This window comes from Bos indicus, chromosome X, assembly GCF_029378745.1.
Source record: "Bos indicus isolate NIAB-ARS_2022 breed Sahiwal x Tharparkar chromosome X, NIAB-ARS_B.indTharparkar_mat_pri_1.0, whole genome shotgun sequence".
NCBI lineage: Eukaryota > Metazoa > Chordata > Mammalia > Artiodactyla > Bovidae > Bos > Bos indicus.
The window spans coordinates 107,768,239-107,785,945 of NC_091789.1; the positions used below are offsets into that span (position 1 = coordinate 107,768,239).

General features: G+C 41.9%; 1 protein-coding gene across 1 annotated transcript in view; it reads left to right on the top strand.

Moving 5' to 3' along the window:
- MAOB (monoamine oxidase B) overlaps nucleotides 1-16,722 on the top strand; it is a 122,124-nt gene extending 105,402 nt beyond the window's left edge. The window contains exons 9-15 of the mRNA XM_019956141.2: nucleotides 2,077-2,173; nucleotides 3,333-3,386; nucleotides 6,633-6,690; nucleotides 10,020-10,117; nucleotides 13,528-13,639; nucleotides 14,428-14,490; nucleotides 15,703-16,722. Coding sequence (XP_019811700.1) covers nucleotides 2,077-2,173; nucleotides 3,333-3,386; nucleotides 6,633-6,690; nucleotides 10,020-10,117; nucleotides 13,528-13,639; nucleotides 14,428-14,490; nucleotides 15,703-15,855 — 635 coding nt within the window. The 3' untranslated portion in view covers nucleotides 15,856-16,722. The remainder of the gene's footprint in view (nucleotides 1-2,076; nucleotides 2,174-3,332; nucleotides 3,387-6,632; nucleotides 6,691-10,019; nucleotides 10,118-13,527; nucleotides 13,640-14,427; nucleotides 14,491-15,702) is intronic.
- Nucleotides 16,723-17,707: the final 985 nt, after the last annotated feature.

A 17,707-nucleotide genomic window follows, 5' to 3' on the forward strand; every position in this document is an offset into this window, starting at 1 on the left:
TGGGAATAGTCCTCTTTATCACGGACCATAGGTACAATATCTTCTCTTTTCTCCCTGAGGATGTTACTTGCCGCTTTGGGAGGTACTTCCTCTCTTTGTCTTTTTTTCCTTAGGGTTCCTTTTTGTTTGTTAGTTTGTTTCTGCTTTTGTCTGCTTCTTTTGTTAAAGGACTTTGTTAAATGTCTAGATGTCTTTGAATGCCCCTTTTTAAGAGTAAGGCTGGACCAAGTTAATCAGAAGTCCCCTGTGCATGGGCAGAACTCCTGAGCTTTCTACCTACAAATGACAGAAATACTACTGTCATCTCATGATTTGTCCTGGCATGAACAGGGCTCTTCTCTCTGCCTCTTGGTCCTTTGCTTCCTCCCAGTGCACCTGGGTGGTACAGAGGCCAAGCAGCGTCTCTGCCCAGGAAGCAGGGCCTCCACCCCAGCCAATTCAGCTGACTATGTGACCAGTGTGCCCTTGCTCTTTTCTCTTATCACATCCTGTCTTCTTTCTTGTCTTCTTATAACATGGTGATTCCTTAGCTATTTCTCTTGTATTCTTAAATCTTCTTAAATTCTCCGACAGACTTTAAACATTTCTTCTCCCTGTAGTTCAGTTTTTCTCAATGTTTTTTCTAGCCCCAGTACACCTGCTACTGCTGCTAAGTCACTTCAGTCATGTCCGACTCTGTGCAACCCCATAGACGGCAGTCCACCAGGCTCCCCTGTCCCTGGGATTCTCCAGGCAAGAACATTGGAGTGGGTTGCCATTTCCTTCTCCAATGCATGAAAGTGAAAAGTGAAAGGGAAGTTGCTCAGTCGTGCCCGACTCTTAGTGACCCCATGAACTGCAGCCTACCAGTCTCCTCCATCCATGGGATTTTCCAGGCAAGAGTACTGGAGTGGGGTGCCATTGCCTTCTCTGCAGTACACCTGAGGGGCATGCAAGTGCCCCTCAATTCAGTGACCGACTAGGACGTTGATTCTCACAGATGCAAAGTGGGGAGGGTCATGAAGGGAGACAGAGAAGCAAATGCAGGTTCAAAGGTCTAGAGGTGTGCCTGCTCACACACAAGCTGGGGGCATTGCATATCCTCCAGGTTCTTTCTCTAGTCGTTATTCCTCATTTTGAAGCCCTCTCATTGGATTTTCTATACAACCTTTGTTCCAAGGTGTCCCACCATAATTTTGTTCAAACAACCCCAATTTCCTAGTAAATTATGGAGCAGAAAGAGTGGTACACTGTAGTAGGATCTTATTCTAACATTTAAAATTCTGCCCTGACATTTTCACCATTGCTCTGTTGTATTCTCTTGATAAAATTACATATCTTTTTTGTTCAGGAGGGGAATCAGATAAGCACATTTGTCCAGAATGAGTTGAAATTGTTTCCCAAGTTGTTCTGGAGGTGCTGTATGAAATGCTCTCTGCCCTGTCTACAGATAATTAAGAACTAGTTAGAATAAGTACATGTGCTCTATGTCACTTCAGTCATATCTGACTCTTTGCAGCCCTTCGGACTATAACCTCTCAGGCTCCTCTGTCCATGAGATTCTCCAGGCAGGAATATTGGAGTGGGTTGCCATACCCTCCTCCAGGGGATCTTCCTGACCCAGGGATCGAACCCACATCTTTTATGTCTCCTACATTGACAGACAGGTTCTTTATCTCTAGCGCCATCTAAGTGGCCCCTCATAAAATGTGAATGTTCAGTGCCTTCTATTTTACAGGAATAGACTAGCATGTCTTTGATACATCTTTGGTTTTATGTGATTTTTTGTGAAAAAAGAAATGGGGACACATGTGGTAACAGTAAGGGAAAATAAGATTTCGTTTAATGGTGGCCTGGATTAATTCATGATATCACATTGCTTCTTTGCAGAGAGGAACTTAGCATTTGAGTTTTTCACCAAATGTTGGCTCCTTCACTTTCCAAACATCAGTTTGATTTGCCTTCATATATTTAGAGTATAAGTTCTTATTTTCATCTTTTGGGCTTCTCAAATTGAAAACTGTATGCTTCATTGTAACTGCTATAGGTAATTTGATAGGGTGATGAATGTCTTTTTCCATTTTGTTTTTCTCCAAGATTACTGTGGAAGCATGATTATTGAAGGAGAGGAAGCTCCAGTTGCCTATGCATTGGATGATACTAAACCTGATGGCAGCTATCCTGCCATAATAGGGTAAGGCATGCTTGTGGTGGTGTGATGATCTTCCATATTGACAATATGTTCCTATACTATCAATAATTGTGTCCCAAACTTTGTTCAATAATTTTTTACCCAATGTCACTTTTCTCCAAATCCAGCAGTAAGAAAGATCTTATTGATTTTTTACAAATAATGTCTTCTGGTAATTCCCTGATAGTCCACTGGCTAGGACTCCACACTTTCATTACAGGGGACACAGGTTCGATCCCTGCTCAGGTCCTACAAGCCACATGGCAAGGCCAAAAAATAATTTTAAATAATATCTTACAATGGGTAACAATTTAGAAAGGAATTAAAATATCAGTAACATTTTAAAATGTGTTATACTAGTTTTCTTCTTCATGTTTGGCACTGGGTGTTGATATATTATGGTAAGCTATCTTTTGTGAAAGCATGATATGAAGATTTGACTTACGGTGTTCCACTAACAAGGCTTCTTGTGGAGGCTACATGAGCATCGATGGTACTTATGTGGGATGCTGAGATTTCCCATAAGAGAGAAGCCAAGGCCAGCCCAGTCCTCAGTTTGGTAGGGAAGAGCAACGTAGATATGGTTGTCATGGGGATGGAGAGGTGGTGATTACCTGGAGCAGCCAAAACTGAGAAGGGTCTTAGGATATGTATGAGTTTATTTCAGAGAGAGCCAAAAGTCAAAAGAGGGAGATCAAAGCCAGTTGGTTAGTTGACAATCATAGGGCTGGAAATGGAGGCAGATTCTAGAAGGCTGGGCAATTGGGAGAAGCATATTGAAAACAGAACCAAAGAACAAGAACTGGATGGAACTGTAAAATCTCAGGCACATCTTAAATAGGCATTTGAGATCCAGGGTGTATTCCTATTGACCACCAGCCATATATGGGGAGATAGCTTAGTCATGGTATACCCCTAGGCAAAAATTATGACCAGTGATCTGTTTTTAGTCCCTTGAATTCCTAAAACTAGAAGGTATCTTTTAATGTCAGGAGTGTAACACGTAAATAGTAAAACATGGAACATAAAATAAGATAGTGTGTTGTTTGTTTCTTCTGGCTTACTTTTAACTTGTACACTAGACATATGTGTAGCTATAGAAATGAGGCCAAGATGATAGCACCCATTGATTTCCCCCCATTTTCTTATTTGTATGTTTTAGATTTATCCTTGCCCACAAAGCCAGAAAGCTGGCTCGTCTTACCAAGGAGGAAAGGTAAGGAAAAAAGTATCTGTTCTTTCTCCCTCCCTCTCTGCCTCCCTCCCTTCCTTCCTTTCCCCCTCTCTCCTTTCCTGCACCACCCCATACCCCTCTCCTTTTTTCCTCTGTTTCTTCTTTCTACCTACTTTCAACTTCACTTTAACTTTTTAACTTAAAGACTGCTTAATGTGTATTCCTAATATGACATGTCTGTTAAGTTTCATCATGAGGGTCTTGTAGAGAGGCACAAGGCTGATAATTGAAGAACCAAGTATTCAAAATAATATTTGTTGAGTTTATCATACATAAGATACCATGCAAGGAGCTATGGAGAATACAAAAATGGATATAGCCCAGGAGCTGAAAACTTACTGGGGGAGGAGATAACCAGGTAAACAAACGACCCCTTGCAGGGCACTCTGCCATACATCCTGCATGAATGACGCATAACAATGAAAAAGTATAGGTACAGACGGACTAGGTTCCTTGGAGGTGGCAATTTCTTTCAGCAATTGGTATTCACCACTACCAACTATTTATTCCCATACCACCCCTGATAACATGGTGTGCTTCTAGCATGGTGTGCGTGCTTAGTCATGTCTGACTCTGCAAGTCCAAAGACTGTAGCCTGCCAGGCTCTTCTGTCCATGGGATTTCCCAGGCAAGAATACTGGAGCAGGTTGCTGTTTCCTTCTCCAGGGCACATTCCCAACCCGGGGATCAGAGCCATGTCTCCTGTGTCTCCTGCTTTGGCAGGCAGATTCTTTACCACTGCGCCACCTTGGGAGCCTCCCTGATAACATATTTACCAACTAAGAGCCCCTGGAGGGCTTCCCAGGTGGCACTAGTGGTAAAGAACCCACCTGCCAATGCAGGAGATGCAGGAGACATGGGTTTGATCTCTGGGTCGGGAAGGTCCCCTGGAGAAGGAAATGGCAACCTACCTCAGTATTCTTGCCTGGGAAATACTATGGACAGAAGAGCCTGGTGGGCTACAGTCCATGGGGTCACAAAGAGTTGGACATGATGAGCATGCACGCACAAGAGCCCCTGGATACATTATGGCACACCCTCTCCTGCCTCCATTCTTAGCTCGCTGCTTTATGACTATTGCCACCACTGTGCTTGGCCAGGGCTATGGAGGGCTGATTGGACCACTTACCTAAAAAATGTCCCCACTAGAATATTAAGATCCAAGGAGGGATGGATTGGGAGTTTGGAATTAGATGCAAACTCTTATACATAGAATGGATAGACAACAAGGTCCTGCTGTATAGCACAGGGAACTATACTCAATATCTGGTGATAAACCATAATGGAAAAGAATAGGAAAAAAAATGTACAAAAATTACATACAATAAAACATAAACCAATAAGAAAGTAGTATTATCTGTAAATATTAATATTACAGTATTAAGTAAAATAAAATGTTGCAAAACAGTAAAAAGAAAAAAATCCATGAAAGTAGGAAGTTTTGTCTGGTTGGTTCACTGCTGAATCTCCAGTGCCTGGAACAGATCTTTTCCCAATATGTCTTTTGATCATATTTATGGCTTATTCATTTTATACTATAATAAATATTTAGCTTTTTATGAAGTTAGGTTGATCTGTTTTTAAAATCATTGCTTCTGAATGGTCTATCATGCATAGAAAAGACTTTCCCATTTCATTTCAAGATTGTTTTAAAGTACTCATTTTCAGTGCTTTTCTGTTTTCGTCTATTCTGTGTAAATCTTTGATCCTTCTGAAATATATTTTGGTGTAAGAAGTCACATAGGAGTCCAGTTTTGCTTCTTTCAGGGTAGCCATTTGTCCCAGTGCCATTTTATCAAATAATCTATCTTTTCTTCATGAGTTTAAAATGCCCACCTTTATGATTCTAAATTCCCTTATGTATTTGGTTCTATTTAATTTTCTTTGTTCTGTCTGACTATTCCTCTGCTTCTGCCAAATTAGTCCGTTTATGTAAAAAGAAATTAGAAAGAAAAAGTGAAAGAAAGAGAGATGGCAGGGTAGAAGGGAGGGAGGAAGGATGGAAGGAAGGAGGGATGGAAGAGAGGGAAGAAGGGAGGAGAAATTAGGAATTTTCTTTTTAAATTTATTTTATTGAAACATAGCTAATTTACAATGTTATGTTAATTTCTTCTGCACAGCAAACTGATTCAATTATACATATACTAGGCATCTTCATATATTTTTATTTGTAGAAAGAGTTCCTGTATTTAAAATAATAATAATGATAATAATACTAATACTTTTGAAAGTCATTGGCCTAACTTTATATCACCTGTAAGATCCCGTTTAACAATGCTATTCTCTAAAAATCAGAATGGAAATAAGTCTAATGTTGTACCTAAATTAACTAATTATAACTTTTGGCTTGTATCCGATTCCCCCATAAGACTAAATCTCTTAAGAGCTATCATTTATCAAGCATTATTACATATGTACCAGTTGTTGTGGAGATAGTGAGGGACAGGGCAGCCTGGAGTGCTGCATGCAGTCCATGAGGTCAAAAAGAGGCGGACACGACTGAGCAACTGAACAACAACCACCAGTTATTCACCTGGAAACTTTATATGCTTTCTACCCATGGTTCTCAAACTTAATCACCTAGAAGGTTTGTGAAAACACAGATGTGCCACTGCTGTTTCTGAATTGGCAGGTCTGGGATGAGATCTGAGAGTCTGCATTTCTGACAAGCTTCCAAATGATGCAGTTGCTACTGGTCCTGGGGCCACACTGTTTTACTGTGATTAGTGAAAAAATCAGGCAAGTTTGTGAACAAAACTAAAGGTCGAAGAGCTTAAGTAACCTGCTTAAGACTTCACAGCATGGAGGAGACAGAAGCAGAATTCAAAGTTGTTCTTTCTCCACTTTGCTCATTTCCTCTTAGTGGGATGAGGAGAGAAGGAGGGTAGCAGGAATCCTATCCTGGTCCTCCCAGAATCTCCAGTGCTTAGGAAATTGACAACAGGTACACAAGGTTTCCTTCGATGAATGAGTAAATTGCCCTGTGCCCCTGGTGATGCAGGCAATGCATCCCTTTCTTTTCATTATAACTTTTTGTGACCTCGTAGATTTCAGATACTGGAACTAAAATAAAGTGCCTTGTTTTGAAAAGTTAAAATCAAATGTCAAGTGGAAGCAAAAGTTCAGAGGCTCAGAATCTTTTTGAATGATGAGAATCATAGGTACCTCTTCCACTTTTGCTTCCTTCTTCATTTTCATTTATTTATTTTTTCTCCCATCTTCCCATAGGTTGAAGAAACTCTGTGACCTCTATGCAAAGGTTCTGGGCTCACAAGAAGCTTTGCACGTAAGGCTTCCCAACCCTTCCCTATGGGAGAGACATCTTGCTTTTCTTTTTCTCTTTTTCTTTCTTTTTTTTTTTTTCAACTTTGGCAGCACTATGCAGCATGTGGGATCTTAGTTCCCTGACCAGGGATTGCATCTGTGCACCCTGCAGTGGAAGCTGGGAATCTTAACCACTAGACCACCAGGGAAGTCCTGAGAGATCTTTCTTTGTTGTCTTGGGCCTAGCAGTGATGGGCTCATGCAAGTCAGGTTCTAGAGCTCATGTTTTTCTTGCTCTATTCTTGGAGGGCTGTGCACAACAGGGCTGGTCAACTTATGAGTTGTCCCAGAAGGGATGGACCCTGGCTAGTGGCAGCTTGAAAAGTGAAAGTGAGGTCACTCAGTCGTGTCTGACTCTTTGCAGCCCCATGGACTGTAGCCTACTAGGCTACTCTATCCATGGGATTTTCCAGGCAAGAGTACTGGAGTGAGTTGCCATTTTCTTCTCCAAGTGGCAGCTTAAGGACCCTGCAAACTAATGTGTTTTATGTGATGCTACCCTTGTCCCTGAGTTTAGAGCTCTTCCCGGAGCAGGGAAGCAATGCTGAATGGCTCAAGGTGAGCCTTAGCTGAGCTTCCTAGACATCTTTGCAGGTAGTTCTCCTCCCTTCTGCGTGGCTAAAGGTGGGATGATATGGGAGGCAGGGAAGTAGGGGCTTTTGGTGATAATCAAAGGACCTAATATGCCCATAACCAGTAACCATAACCACCACCCCCATCAATATTTAAAACAATGAGCTGACGTTTCCTTCCATTCACCAGACTGCTGGGTTTTAATGTTTTGACACGGATTACATCACCTTTTGAAAGCTATTATTAAATCCAGTTATCCATGAAGCATTTGAAGACAATGGAAAACAATGTACAAATGAGCGGTTAAAGCATAAGGAAAATCTAATGAAGGGGCTAAGAATATTTAACTTGTTAAGCCTCTTAAATCCAAATCTCTGCACCACACATCATGACCTACTTGAACAGCTCCGTGGCTTCATCTTATCCCTTGAACATTTATTTTGCTCAACTTTGCAATGGCTGATTTCCTCCTAGTCAAAAGTTGTTGTGGTTTTTGAATTCGTCATTTATGTTCATCCTTTTAAAGCAAGAGTTACTTGTTATAGGTGAAACACATGCTCTTGAAGCTTCAAAGAATTTGTCCACAACAAATGAACAAGAATGACAAATTGATTGGTTTGGAGAGAAACATAATAATAATGAAGAATGGGTTTTGTTTCATTTTTCACTGTCATACACCATTTAACAAGATTAAATATAAGCATAGCCTCTGGACACAAGGATACTATGAGTGAGGTAGCAAAATCCAAACTCTATGCATGTTAAAAATTAATCCTGTCACATCTGCTGAAATTGGCTGGTCTTTCTATTTAAAAATTACAGTTCAAGATATTTCTCCCTGGTAGATACTCAAGCTTTATTGAAGTTACGTTCTGAGACACCCTCAGGCTGAGGCAGTGCAAAGCTGAGGTTCCTCCAACCACCTGTGAGATGGTTGTTTGGGGAACCCCAGTGGGAGGGAAAAGCAGTTCTCAAAATCCCAAAAAGCTGATCATTTTTAACAGGGGAACAGTCTCTTTTTCATAGAAAAATATGTAAAATTAATTTCTGATGATAAAAATGAGTTGTTTGCTCTTGGCATAGAGAGTGGCAGTTGCTTTTGGCATTTGTCCTGGGATCAGGGAAAGGTGAAACATGAAGTCCAAGCTTTCTTCTGATTGGCTGACTGGATATAGGCAGAGAAGCATGCTTGTAAGGTGGTTATCACACTCAGATGCAGAGAGGGAAGAGGGCTGGGCCAGAGGCATCAGAGCCACTTATACCTAGCAGAAAGGGCTTGTGCCCTTTTGTTCATTGTTACAAATAGCTATCCAAAGTCCCATGTGTGACTACAATTGTTTTAAATGAAACATCTTTTCCAAATCTCTTTTTACAATTAACATTTTTCTCTTAAGACTTGCCATGCTGATTTTATTAACAACTTTTCAAAATAATGCTTAATGATAACACTTATGTTTACTTTTTTTTAGTACAACTTGAAGTTCACAAAACCTCAGCTAATGTTTTGCCTGTTCATGGCAAAAACATATTTTTCAGGCTGATCGTTGCCTGTATGCATTGCCATCAATGGGCTTCAGCTGGTAAAGAATCTGCCTGCAATGCAAGAGACCCCAGTTCGATTCCTGGGTCAGGAAGTTCCCATGGAGAAGGGATAGGCTACCCACTCCAGTATTCTTGGGCTTCCCTTGTGGCTCAGCTGGTAAAGAATCTGCCTGCAATTCAGGAGACCTGTGTTTGATCCCTGGGTTGGAAAGATCACCTGGAAGAGGGCATGGCAACCTACTCCAGTATTCTTGCCTGGAGAATCCCCATGGACAAAGGAATCTGGCGTACTACAGTCCATAGGGTCTCAAAGAGTCGGACATAACTGAGTGACTAAGCACAGCACAGCACTCCACGTTTCCATCAACACAATTGCCTACATCCCATGAAAACATTAAGTCGTCTGTCCTAGCTTCTCTTAACAAAGTTGACTTGCACCAAAAATGTGAATCTGGTCATTCTTTTTACTTAACAGGCAGTCTTTCTACTTTTTTTTTCCTCCTCCTTACTCTAGTAAGCATAAATCCTTTTTCAAACTTGTCCTGAAACTATTAGGCACTAAAGCTTCTTAACACCTAAGACCACTTTAAACATGAGCTAGACAATTGAAATTTATGAACGGTACCTGGGACATGAATGAAGCAAGTGTGAAAACTAAGTCAGAATTTCTTAGAAGTTTATAACCAAGGACATTTACATGTCCAAAGTCATATCTCTAAAAACATCATAACAATAAAGCTTTATTTTAGACATAGGGCTTTCCTGATAGCTCAGTTGATAAAGAATTTGCCTGCAGTGCAGAAGACCCCCCTTTGATTCCTGAGTCAGGAAGATCCACTGGAGAAGGGATGGGCTGCCCACTCCAGTATTCTTGGGCTTCCATTGTGGTACAGCTGGTAAAGAATCTGCCTGCAATGCAGGAGACCTGGATTCGATCCCTGGGTTGGGAAGATCCCCTGGAGAAGGGAAAGGTTACCCACTCCAGTATTCTGGCCTGGAGAATTCCATGGACTGTATAGTCCATGGGGTCGCAAAGAGCTGGACACAACTGAGTGACTTTCGCTTTAGATATATGTTGGTTCTCCAGTATGAAGCCTACCGTGATGTGTTTGATTTATTCTGGATGAGATCACTTCCTTTGATTCTTCTCTGAGTTTTTGTCACTCTGCCTTGCAGCCAGTGCACTATGAAGAGAAGAACTGGTGTGAGGAGCAGTACTCCGGAGGCTGCTACACTTCCTACTTCCCTCCTGGGATCATGACTCAATATGGAAGGTAGAGTAAAAGTGGGCTCAGTTCTAACTGAAATTCCCTGAATCTGAATCCATAACTCTAAGAAGGTTCATGTAGCTCTTCTCCCTTGTTTCTTATAAATGCTGGGGGAAAATAATCCCCAAATCTCTGGGTTCCTTTGTATCTTGTGAATCTCACTACTGAAGTCATTGCAATGCCACATCATGGTGGCACTTTGGACTCTGAATTCCTCTGAAGGAGCAATCCCAATCAATAGAACCAAAGAAGACTGCAGCCTAAGATTAGGAATTAGATAGGGGGTTCATGTATATTGTCAGAAGAACTGTCTTTATAGCAAGTGTAGGGCTCAGTGAAACTTCCTCAAATGGTACCACATAAGTGCCAACATGGGTACAGCATTATAAAAACAACTTGAGTTCTAGACTGGGGATAAAGGGACTTGGATTCCACTCCTGATTCTACCAATAACCAACTTTTCCATCCTGGACAGGCCACTTGTCTCTGAACCTTGTTTTCCTTATCAGGTGTATGAGAAAACACAAGGTAGCATACAGTAGACAAGAATCAGTATATTAATGAGAGCATACTTTCTTTAAACATCTTTATTGGGATATAATTCACATACCATTACTTTGCCAACAAAGGTCTGTCTAGTCAAAGCTATGGTTTTTCCAGTGGTCATGTATGGATGTGAGAGTTGAACTATAAAGAAAGCTGAGCACAGAAGAATTGACGCTTTTGAACTGTGCTGTTGGAGAAGACTCTTGAGAGTCCCTTGGACTGCAAGGAGATCCAACCAGTCCATCCTAAAGGAGATCAGTCCTGGGTGCTCATTGGAAGGACTGATGTTGAAGCTGAAACTCCAATACTTTGGCCACATGATGGGAAGAACTGATTCACTGGAAAAGACCCTGATGCTGGGAAAGATTGAAGGCAGGAGGAGAAGGGGATGACAGAGGATGAGATGGGTGGATGGCATCACTGACTCGATGAACATGAGTTTGAGTAAGCTCCAGGAGTTGGTGATGGACAGGTAGGCCTGGCATGCTGCAGTCCATGGGGTTGCAAAGAGTTGGACACAACTGAGCGACTGAACTGAATTCACATACAATAAAATTCACCCATTCAAAATACATAATTCAATGGCTTTAGCATTTTATAGTGTTGTGCAGGCAAGTATGAATCATTAGTGTTTAGTTTATTGTAGTTAACAAGGTATGAATTAATAATACAGCAGTAACTATTGACCGTTAGAGTAATACTAAACCAAGAGATCATTTGGTACCAAGAGCTCAATCTAAACAGAATAGGAAATGTAGAGTGATGAGTAAAAGCCTGAGTATGCAACAGGAAAAAAAGAAAGGGTGTGAGTAAATGTAAATGGCTAATCAATCTGTTTGTGAAAACCAGTCAAAGAAGGATTAAAACCTGCTTGTGAGAAGATACGTAGTGGCTTTGGTTAGCACTGTCCCATCCTCCTGAAGATGGCAAAATATCATCTACGAGATCATTCTGTGGTAAAAGGGCACCACCTGATTAGTTACTGGGTCAATAAACTAATTTTTGTATATGCTGATTGTAGACTATGTCAGTAATAATTGTTTCATTCATCACTTATTACCTGTGTGCCAACTATTTGCCAAGCATTCTGCTAAAAACTTCAGTATAGGCAGACCTTGAAGATATTGAGGGTTCAGTTCCAGACCACTACAATAAAGTGAGTCATACAATTTTTGTTTTTTGGTTTCCTAGTGCATTGTTTCCTTGTTAGTACAGTGATGAGTATCCCTACCTGTCAGGTGGGAGACCGGGGTTACATTACCCGAAGCAGAGGTGAGCTCTTTTGAAGCTTCCCAGGTGGCACTGTGGTAAAGAGTCTGCCTGCAATGCAGGAGACTCTGGTTCGATCCCTGGGTTGGGAAGATCCCCTGGAGGAGGGCCTGGAAACCCACTCCAGTATTCTTGCCTGGAAAACCCTTCTTGAATACCCTTAGGCTCTGCAACCCGTGCTGGCTATGGATAATTCCAGATGATGCTGTGTATTGTTATCAGGATTCTAGTCTTTTATAATATCTTCTAGTGTCCTCCTGGGTTTTTTTTTCTTGATGGCTGCAATAAGGGTAGGTGAAAGAAAACCCACCAATTCAAGCCAACTCGTTTTGTTTTCTCTGAAAGGTCCAGTGGTGTACAGTGTTGTCTAAGAGTGAGGGTATTAGCTCTGGACATCCACATCCATTATCTGGAATATAATGGAAACATGGAATAGGATGAATAATGCCATATTGATGGTGCCCTCCTTATGGTATTTTTGTCAGGGTAACAGCAAACAGTCCCTCTTAGAAACCAAGTGCTGTGACCTTCTGTCCTATTATGTAGCATATGGGCTTCTTGTTGTTACTGTTGCTTAGTCACTTAGTTATATCCGACTCTTTGCAACCCCATGGACTATAGCCTACATAGCTCCTCTGTCCATGGGGATTCTCCAGACAAGAATACTGGAGTGGGTTGCCATTTTCTCCTCTAGGGGATCTTCCTGATCCAGGGATCAAACCTGCATCTCTTACATTTCCTGCATTGCAGGGGGATTCTTTACCACTAAGCCACCAGGAAGCCCACGGCAATTTTCTTTAGTGGAGGCAATAGCCAAACAGTGCTGACATCAGAAGACTACCTTTCAGCAGCTGGAAGTAAGTCCTTCATTCTTGAAGGAAGGTCTAGGTGGACCTAATGTCCACCATAGTTCCTGTACCTCCATATTCTCATCTGCAAAATGAGGATAATGATAGTATTGACTTCATAGGGTTGTGGTAAAGATTAATGCACTTAGAGGAGCGCTTGGTGCCCCCCAAAATGTTAACTGCTTATCATTTAATGCAATAAAACTCTTCACACTGATAAAGTGCTCAGTGAATGGTTATTGTGGAGCCATAGTGATATGCACAGATTTGTTGAATGTTACTGGTAAGAAAGGTTTTAAAAATCAGTGGATCATGCCCCTTAAGGGATGGGGAAGCTGGAGCTCAGTGAGAGGACACTTTGCCAAATTCACTGGTGGAATGACCAGGTGGGAAACTGGGGTACGAGTCTCCTTATTCAAACCTGGTGAATCATAAAAGGAGCTTATCCATGACCGGGCACATATAGTTTCTCACTTCATGTACTCAAAGCAAATGCTTCTTTTACCTCAGCTGATGGCAGCCCCTTTACCTGTAAGCTCTTGGTGCAGGAAGGAATTTTGGATTTTATTCCACTTTTGTCTGTGACAAAGATCATGCAAGAACTGAAGGAAACTATGAACCTCATTCCAAAATTGCCATTGGACCTCCTGACATTTAAAATCTGAGGAAAGTGACCAGCCATGGTCTTTGTAGGAAGGCTCTCTTCTGGCTCTCTGAGACTGACCACTTTTATCTCTTTGCTTTCTTTTCAAGGGTTCTACGCCAGCCAGTGGGCAGGATTTACTTTGCAGGCACAGAGACTGCCACACACTGGAGTGGCTACATGGAGGGGGCTGTGGAGGCTGGCGAGAGAGCGGCCCGAGAGGTGGGGCCTGAGGTCATGCGCTGTGGAGAAGGAAGTAACTCAGGGTCCTGACAAGCAGGTTAAAGATGTCTGAGATCCTGGAGGCCAACTGCCCATTAACCCCCATCTGAAAAACCACAAAACACCCTTTTAACAGTAGTCTTGGGTGAAATGAACACCTTAACCCCAAAGTAATGAGTCCAAGGTAAAAAGACTCCATGGGGCAAAATATCACCATGGCTATACTTGAGAGAGAACCTCGGTCTAATATTATGAAACCAAACATGTTTACCCTAGGACTCAGAATTCATTTATGTATTTTCTGACAGTTCCTCTGGTCTCATCCCTATTAAGGCATGTTTGCAGCTACTAAGATTTATTGTGAGTCTAATGATTGTGCTTAGTCTCTTAGTCGTGTCTGACTCGGTGCGACCCTATGGACTATAGCCTACCAGGCTCCTCTGTCCTTGGAATTCTCCAGGCAAGAATACTGGAGTGGGTTGCCATGCCTTCCTCCAGGGCATCTTCCCAACCCAGGGATCGAACCTGAGTCTCCTGTGTTGCAGGCAGATTCCTTACCACTGAGCCACCAGGGAACCCCAAGATGCCACAGATGAAAGATCTTTTGGACATTTTTTGAAGGTTCAGTGGACTACACTGGCTTTTACCCTGGAGTGTATAATGGATATCCCAAAAGACATTGTTAGTCTGTATTTAAAGAGCAGATTAGGAGATTAAGAGAAAGATTAGTAGATTGGGAGAAAGACAGTGTTGTTTTTGTTATTCACCAACATGCTCTTTCTTTTCAGATCCTGCATGCCATGGGCAAGATCCCAGAGGATGAAATCTGGCTGCCTGAACCAGAGTCTGTGGTAGGTTCTATTTTATTTCATGAATTAATTTCTTTCCTTTGAGAACAGTTATTTGCAAATAGAACACACTTGTATATATTCACAGACCCTCCCCTTAGTGATTCAGCCCATGGATGTTTAAAGGGATGTCATGGGTTAGGGCAGAGGTGAGGGATTTAGAAGACCTTTGATAAATTTGTAGTTGCCACATGCCTTGCAAATTATTAGGAAAAAGTATTTTTTTGGTCTGGTGAGATTACTCAGAGAGTTCTAGGCTTATTAAGAACTCAATAAAGGTCTCTTGAATAAATCTCTAACCTGGTGATAGGGTGGAGGAAATGAAGGGAAGATAAGTCAGTATACTCTGTTCAGAGGGCAAATAAGTGGAATGAAACAGAGCAGATTTAAATTAAAAATGCATTTTCAATATGCCTATCATTTTGTAATAAGACCCCAGGAGATTTTCCTGACTGGAAGGAAGGATACGTAGAGGGATAGAGTGAAATGCATTGTAAAGGACAAGAGTCTGAAAGGTCAGAGTTACTCGTCTATCAGGTAGAAGGTCAAAGGCAGTAGCCTGGCCACCCTGAAGTCTTTCTCTTAGTGCTTCTGTCAGAGATGGGATTGAGGACTGAGTGGACCATAGATCAATTCACTCAACACATATTTATTGTGCAACCTGCCACTGGCACAATACTTATTGTGCCATCAGCCACTGGGATAATGGTACAACCGCACTTTCAGAGCTCAGCACGTGGTGGGGAGAAGAGATGACAACCAAAAAGCCCCATGTGCGATAAAGATGACATGCTGAGAATGTAAAAAGAGAGAGTCAACTTAGCTTGGGGGCACTGGAAAGGCTCCTGGAGGAAGTGAGGGGGAAACTGAGGCTTGAAGTTAGTGGTCAGAGTTAGCTAATTCAAGGGCCCCGTGGTTGAAGAGCATCACTGACTCAAAGGACATGAACTTGGGCAGACTCTGGGAGTTGATGAAGGACAGGGAGGCCTGGCATGCTGCAGTCCATGGGGTCGCAGAGAGTCGGGCATGACCAAGCAACTGAACAACAACAACCGGTGGGGAATGGAGATGAATGTTCTGAGCGAAGGGAGTGTGATGTTTCATGGCCTGGAGGTTGGCAAATGTGAGTCACATTCAGAGAACTGGGGGAAATACAGACTTCTTGGAGCAAGGTGCACAAGCCCTGTACTGACACCAAGTATTCTCTGACCCCAGGATGTCCCTGCGAAGCCCATCACCACCACCTTCTTGCAAAGGCATTTGCCCTCCGTGCCAGGCCTGCTGAAGCTGATTGGATTGACCACCATCTTTTCAGCAACTGCTCTCGGCTACCTGGCCCACAAGAGGGGGCTCCTGGTGCGAATCTAAAGAGAGGGCATCTGTAACCACACCCTGGTGTGTGGGTTTGGGGGAAGGCATTGTAATAAAGTTCCACAAAGATGCAAAGAATGTACAGTGAGGCGGCGAGCATGATGATCAGTCAGACTTTCTGACCACAGGATACACAGTCTCTTTCTCCATTTTGACACCTGTGTATTGTCTAGTACCTAGCTTAGCACTGTCTCACCCACTTCCAAGTTCACTGGCTCCAGAATCTTTACAGTAGTTAAATTGGCTTGTGAAAGGTCCTTGCTATCCTACTATACATTGCCCAGGCACACACACACACACACACACACCCCCCCACACACACACTACTTTTTTCTTACCTCTATGGCTTTGTGCTTGTCCTTCCTCTTTCCTGTAATGTCCACAACCTTCCAGGTTCTCTGCATTTGTCCTTAGAATCCCATATTGTTACAGCTGGAAGAACTTAGACACCATCCAACCCTTACTTTCTGTTTTAGAGTTGAGCAAACTGAAACGGAGAGAGGAGGAACTTAATGGCTCAGTGTCCACAATAAGTCACTGATATTTTGGTGACTAGGACACAGGTCCATTGCTTTATCCCATCTCTCAGGATGGATTGCCCAATCACCCTTCTCTACTCCCTGCCAAGGTCGCTGTGTTCCCTTGGGTAGGTTTACTCTGTACTAAGCTGTTTTGTGCTGCTCAGATGCTACTACTCAGTATATATCCTTAAGTCTTACCGTCTTGCGCAGTGTGCCTTCAGCTCATTTTACTTTTTTTTCATGGTAAGAGTTCTTGTCTTTTCTTCCTTTTGTATCCTCCACTGAATCTGGATACAAAGGTTGGTGCACATTTGGGTAATTCAAATAAAGTTGATTGATCAGATGTCTGTTGTCTTTTCTTTCTGGGTAATGACTTTCAGGGTTTTGATAGATCAAATCAAGATTCAGTATTAGGCATATAATTGAGGCTTAAAAGCATTTAGTCAAAATTTCCTTGAAGCTCAGATGATGCATGCATTTTGATTGTGTGATCCATCATGGGTGGCGTCTATGTGAGCACTTGGCAAGTGATTTATAATAATATGATAAGGATGCTAAAAGACAAAGCTCCTTGTTTCTGCCCCCCAAAAGTCTGTCAAAATAATTGACATATTAATAAGCAAGATGCTTTAACAATTAAGATAATTGTAATATTTCAGTTGACCTTTCATATGCCTGTTAGTGCAAAGCTTTTTACTAGGTACACTCATTAATTTAAAACCACAGTTCCACAGTCCATTAAATCCTATTTGAACTACTTTTTTTCAACTCCCAAGGTCAGCTTTTATCAGGATATATGTTAAATCCATAAATGACAATTCTCACATGCTCCTTTAGAAAATGAATGTTATTATTCTTAGCATAAATGACATTTAAGAAATCTCCCAGGATTAATCAATAATAATATAGTTTCTGATTTTGCAGTGACATTTACACTTGTGAATTTGTAGGAACTTTAGAGACTAAATGAGGAGATGAAAAAACCAACTAAGACTTATGAAGTGATTTCCCTAGCAGTCTCATGGTTGGGACTCCGAGTTTCTACTGCAAGAGGCACGGTTTGGATCCCTGGTCAGGGTACTAAGGTTCCCACATGCTGTGTGGCATGGCCAAAATAAAAACACTTCTGCAATAATTTTGGTTTTTCCATCTGTCTAGAAATATAATGTATTTGGCTTAGGAGTGTCTACTTGAGCATGTTGCCCTTTAAAACAGCCCCACCCACCCTGAGAGTTGTCATACTACTCAACTCCAGCGTATCCATTAAGTGAAAAATGTTTGTGCTCACCAGGCTCCTCTGTCCATGGAATTCTCCAGGCAAGGATTCT